The sequence below is a fragment of the Theropithecus gelada genome, chromosome 1, assembly GCF_003255815.1.
Source record: "Theropithecus gelada isolate Dixy chromosome 1, Tgel_1.0, whole genome shotgun sequence".
In the NCBI taxonomy this organism is placed as follows: Eukaryota; Metazoa; Chordata; class Mammalia; order Primates; family Cercopithecidae; genus Theropithecus; species Theropithecus gelada.
The window spans coordinates 221,480,587-221,486,613 of NC_037668.1; the positions used below are offsets into that span (position 1 = coordinate 221,480,587).

General features: G+C 36.5%; 1 protein-coding gene across 1 annotated transcript; it reads right to left on the bottom strand.

Moving 5' to 3' along the window:
• Nucleotides 1-257: 257 nt before the first annotated feature.
• On the bottom strand, nucleotides 258-1,291 carry LOC112614410 (olfactory receptor 13G1). The gene has a single exon (XM_025370926.1). The coding sequence runs from the start codon at nucleotides 1,273-1,275 to the stop codon at nucleotides 352-354; it is 924 nt and encodes a 307-aa protein (XP_025226711.1). The 5' UTR covers nucleotides 1,276-1,291; the 3' UTR covers nucleotides 258-351.
• Nucleotides 1,292-6,027: the final 4,736 nt, after the last annotated feature.

Sequence of the window (6,027 nt, forward strand, 5' to 3'; positions counted from 1 at the left end):
CACAAAATACACAAAATGTTTTGTGATATTTGCATGTATGATGTGCACATGCACTTATAGGTAAATATTTGTATATATGCATATGTAAGTATTAGAAGTTATGTACATATTTTTGGAAAATATTGGAATATATATTATGATATATATTTATGTGAGGGTATTGTGCATATTGCTTTGTGAATATTCTTCACATAAAGAGTACAGAATTTTGGAGACAATGAGACTGCTAGGAAGAAGGCAGGAATAAGAGAGGAAAATTTGGAATGGAGGTAACTATGAAAAATCAGTAAAATCTGAGATGCTCTAGAAGATGGTTCTAGAGTAGAGAGGTGATGTTCCATGTTGAAACTACTAGTGTTTCAGAAATGCAAACACCTTCCTAATTCCTTCCTGCATCTCCCTATTCTGGAAGCTGTACACCATTGGGTTTAATGTGGGAGTCACAAGAGTATAGGGTGCAGCTACCACCTTGTCTCTTTCAAATGTATAGCTGGAAGCAGGGCGGATATAGGTGTAGATTACAGGAGAATAGTAAAGGGTCACCACTGTGAGATGGGATGAGCATGTTGAGAAGGCCTTCCTCTTGCCTTCCACTGTGCGGATACGGAGAATAGCAACAATGATAAAACCATAGGAGATGCAGGTAAGAATAAAGTCCCCTATGGCCAGGGTAATATCAGCAACATACACCATCACCTCGTTGATTCTTACAGGGCTACAGGACAAAGCCAGCAATGGGGGCATCTCACAGAAGAAGTGGTCAATGGTGTTTGGTCCACAGAAAGTCAACCTCATGATGAGAGCTGTGTGCACCCAGGAATTGGTGACTGCAATAGCCATGACCATGCTGAGCAAAGCTACACACATATGGTGGTTCATAATAGTACTGTAATGAAGAGGGAAACAAATGGCCACATAGCGGTCATAGGCCTTGGTGGTGAAGAGAACCATCTCAGCGCCCAGAGACCATGTGAAGAAGAAGAGCTGGGACATGCAGCCTGCATATGAAATGGTGTTTTCTGATGTTAGCGTGGTCCCCAGCATCTTTGGTATGATGCTTGTTGTACAGATGATGTCCACAACAGCCAGTGTCAGAAGGAAAATATACATGGGCGTATGCAAGGTGTTGTTAGAGATTATGGCAATGATAATGAGCATGTTGCTGAGAAAAGCCACAAGATAGATAATGAGAAAAAAGAGGAAGATAATTCCCTGGAGTTCAGGTTTTTTGGTGAGGCCCAGAATAATGAACTCAGTTACCACGCTGTGATTCATCCTGCTTGGGTGATTGAATGGCAGTAATTGCGCAGAATAAACAACTGAACATTGAAAGAATCCGTGTGTTGTTAGGAGATAACATGAGGAGTGCATGTACTTAGGGACTTAATTCTTGATTGGACACAACTTTGCAGCAGGAATTCCCATATGATGGAGTTCTGTATTCCAGGCAGTATCCTCTGTTTCCCAGACTAATCCCATTCTCTGCTGTATGTTCCTCCATGGATGACTCAAACTGAAGCCAGCGGTTGAGAAGAAAAATATTTTTAAAATGCCTTCAAATATTTTGATATCATTTTCTCTTAAAATTTGTCTAAATACACACACACATATATACACACACACATATGTATATATTCTGGATATACATATATATCCAATGGAACTATAATACAAATTGTTACATACCTCAATAATTCAGTTAATTGCATGGTACATTTAGGTGTCCTTGAGATATATATGAGTGAAGATACTTGAAATAATACGAGCTGACAGGGCTAATTATAGTGGGGATATTTCAGATGAAAAATGCCCAACCTAGTATTTTGAGACTGTATATTCATGGGAACATTGACTGACGTATCACAGTCCAAATACTAAACAATTAAACCAAATGTCTGTATTAGTAGTTTTTCATCAGTTTGAGAAGCACATTGCCAAAATTCACTGGACCAGCTGTTTTACTGTTATATAATGGCAAGGTAATTGGATTTAAAAATATAAAATGTAGGGTTGTGTCTTCATTTCATTATAGCTATAGATTGGCCATTTAAGCTCTGTAAGGTTTGGATTTATTATTTCTAAGCATCAAATACATTGACATAAATATCAGATGTTAGAGAGACAGAGCCATGATTTCTAAAGGATGCCCAAGGCTAAGTGGCAACTGGAGTTTTCTGGAAAATAATTTCTAGGACACAAGAAAAATCTGTGTCCTATGTTATTTTCCCCCAAAACTTCTATAGCATTCTGTTTTCTGGTTTCTTTTACTTTCTTTTCTAAAAAGATGAGGGTCTCACTCTTGCCCAGGCTGGTCTCAAACTCCAGGCCTCAAGAGATCCTCTTGCTTTGACCTCCCAAACTGCAGGGATTACAGGCATGAGCCACTGCAACTGGTTGCTGTCCATTTTCTTTTATGCTTGTTTATTTTGGTACATTTGTATGCACAGACAGTTATGAACTCGTGGCTTTTACAGCTATTATGATTAGATGAATTAGTGAAAGTATTCAAAGTAGTTGTGAATTTAGTCATAAATTTACGTTTATCAATGTGCTTTAAGTTTTCAGAGATCATGTTGTACCTCTGATATCTAAACGGAGACCTAAATAAAAAGCATTTTTTAAGTGTGGGTCCACAAATCTAGTCTGTTTTGCTTTCTCATGCCTTGTAGCCTTAATAATTTGTTAAACAAATTTTAGCTACTGATAAATTCATCTTTAACTCTTTAAACTGGAAGACAAAAATAGGGCTTTTGTCTAATCCATAATCCATTTCAGAATCTCTAGCTTTAGTATTAATTTACCCATTCTGAAGAAATGTTACAGCCACCATTATTTGGGTCTTTGACATGTGACAGGCTCTATGTTAGGTCCTCTGTGGAGATGATATAATTTTGTCCTCACAAGCACATTGAGTGTTTAATATTTTTATCTTTATATAGTTGATAAGCAAACAACACATGGGAGTGGAAATAATAGTAGGTAGATTATGTGTCTCATAAGTGCCAGGATTAACTCCGAGATCATCTGACTCCAAAAAATTTGCTATTAACCTATCTGCTATATACTTTCAAGCAAAACACAAATAATATGACAAATATACACAAAAACTAAAAATTATAAGAGAGATCTGAAAGAATATGGATTTTTATTTTGAATAAGAGATGATTTGGAAGAGGAAAATATAGACAGAGTTGATTCTTAAAATTTCATTCAAATAGAATATTTGAAAGATCTGATACTGAAGTGATATTAACTAATTTAAAAAATACTGTGTGTTGAGTATGTTTTCAAATATTAAGAGATTCTGGTCTGGTCATTTCATCTTAATGATAAATCTGATATCAAACCTTCTTGAGATAAATATATAAAATAACAGACCCCTTTCAGCCTTCACCAAAAACATGCACTCAAATATAAACTGAGCTTTCATTGTTGGAAAAAAAAGCTTTGTTGTTGTTTTTTTTTTTTTCTTGGAGAACTGTTACTTATTAATGTAAGCATTGCTATTTATCAATGTTATTTATCCACGTGACTATTACTGATCAAATTTCCTGAAGCAGGGTATGAAGAAGGAGATCCCAGTCCCCAGTACACAAAGGCAAGTTTCACAAAATTCTTTAAGTTCACAGAAGATAGAAAAGTGCACCCCTGTTCCACCATCTCTAAGTTAAGAGCAAAGGTGAGGGAACCTGAGGATTCTGTTTCTCTCATCTTCTTGTAATGTCCTCACCACCTTCACTGGAGTTATGACATTGGTTTGCTTGACTTTGTTCTCAGTGCGGGTTCCTTGGTTTGGGTGGTGGTTGTGTGTGAAGGAGGCTGAACCTGGAATGACACGATGACACAGTTCACTGTGAGGAGGGGGTATCTACTGACTATGTTCAGGATGTCCTGTTCAAAATCGGAAGGTCACAGATAGGGTCTGTGTTCAGGATGTCCACCATTGGCTTAAGGTAGAGATATGTACTGTTTTCTATCCATGGTGTCCAAACAGTAGTCAGTGGTTTCTCTTGAAATCCTGCAATTGATGTTAATCTGACTTGGATACTACTGTAGGCTCCAAAAATGCCACAGTATCCTGAAGAAGAGGGCCTGCCTGAAGGAAAGTGTCTTTCTCCAGAATTAGAAAGTCTGTTTCTATTTGTTGCAAATCAAAAGCCATTTACTCCTGGCCATGTCCCTCCCTGGCCATCTCCTCTGAAATTATCAATTTAGCTTTAGTAAATATGTTTAATCTAGCTTAGATTTTCTATTGATCAAAATCTGGAGGCAAGAAAAATCGGTGAAATTTAGTTTGAATCATTATAATACATATGGCCTAATCTTGACCCTGTCTGTGACCTTCCATTTTTAACAGACATTCTTCAAGCCTCAGTCCATCCCCATTGGTTAAATGGGGATAACAGTAGTAAACTCACTGAGATTCTTTGAGGATTAAATAATGAATGTAAATCTTTAGCTCTATTCTGGGGACTTATTGAGCTACCAATCAAAGGCAAAAATAATTATTATTTAGACTTCCAAATATATAATTTTGAAAAATCATGTTTTAGTATATGAGTATTCAGTCATTAATAATGAGGCAGTTTTTTACTATTTAATGGAAGAAATTTCCAGAAATATATTTGAAAAGATTGAATAAATATTATAATAATTTAAGAATAACCAGATTGGGTTAGGGCAATAAAAGATAATTCAATTAATTCTATCATAATTACAATGAAGGTGACTTTATTCATTAAATATTTAAAGGCCACAGTTTATGCTAATCATTATGCTATTAGATTATGACGACGTAGAAAATGTAATATACATTCTCAGTTATTTCAGCATCAGTGATGAAATAATGAACAATAAACTAATATGCTTTGAGACCATGAGAAAATGATTAGAGGTATAAAACAATTTTATATAGTAACATAGCACACTTACTTTGGTCTTGGATAAAGTAATGAAAAGACTAACCAAAAACATGAGTGTGATATTTGAAACCCTAGCACCCGAGATTTTTATTGCTTATTTAGTCAATATCCCTTTATATTTACCATTTATACTGTTCTTCTTTCTCCTGCATATCCTCCCTTCTATGGGACCACTTTTACTCTCATGCATGACTCTGTTTGTAGTCCACATGAATGTGGTATTGTCTCCAAGAGTAAGCAGGTTTGAGGAGTGTGAGTGGAAAGGGAAGAGGTAAGAGAAGATAAATTCCAATAAAACTGGCCTGGTATGTGATTCACAGCTGTAGTTCCAGCACTTTGGCAGGCTGGGGTGGGCAGATGGCTTGAGTCCAGGAGTTTGAAACCAGCCTGGGTAACATAGTGAGACCTCATTTCTACAAAAAATACAAAAATTAGGTGGCCTGTAAATCCCAGCTACTCGGGACGCTGAGGCAGGAGAATCACTGGAGCCTGGGAGGCGGAGGTTGCAGTGAGCCGAGATTGTGCCACTACACTGCAGCCTGGATGACAGAGCCAGACTCTGTCTTAATGAAATAAAAATAAAAATAAGAAAAGATAGGACTACCTGAGATTATTATATTCAAAGGTAAGGAATCATTTTGTTGTTAAGGAGTCGATAAGGGAGAAATTGTAGATTTCTGAGAGAGGAAGTAGTATGTGACATACCCCAGGTTTAGAAAGCCAGCCCTGAAGGCATCATGGAGGATGAATTCAGAGGAAGACATTATTTGTCCGTCTTAAACTGAGACTGTGTTTACAGGCACCAACTGGTTTGTAGAACATTATCAATTTAAGTTTAACAATAGGATTTATTTATAATAATTAATTGCCAGAATAACATAAAAGTGATATAAAATAAAAAACTGCATACAGAAAAAATTTAGACCATTTTGTTTGGCAGGATGCAGTGCACTGCCAGATAAACACTGGCAGCCTTTTCCTAAAAGGAGCGAATTAAGGTCACATTCTGTTTACTTCCTCTAGAACACCAAACATTTACTAATAGTTCACAGTGATGCTTATGTACCATTCACCATGCTATTGTGCTTAATCATGAGAATAAGTT

Excerpts from the sequence above, each read along its gene's own strand:
- LOC112614410 (XM_025370926.1), bottom strand. The coding sequence starts at position 1,275 with ATGAATCACAGCGTGGTAACTGAGTTCATTATTCTGGGCCTCACCAAA.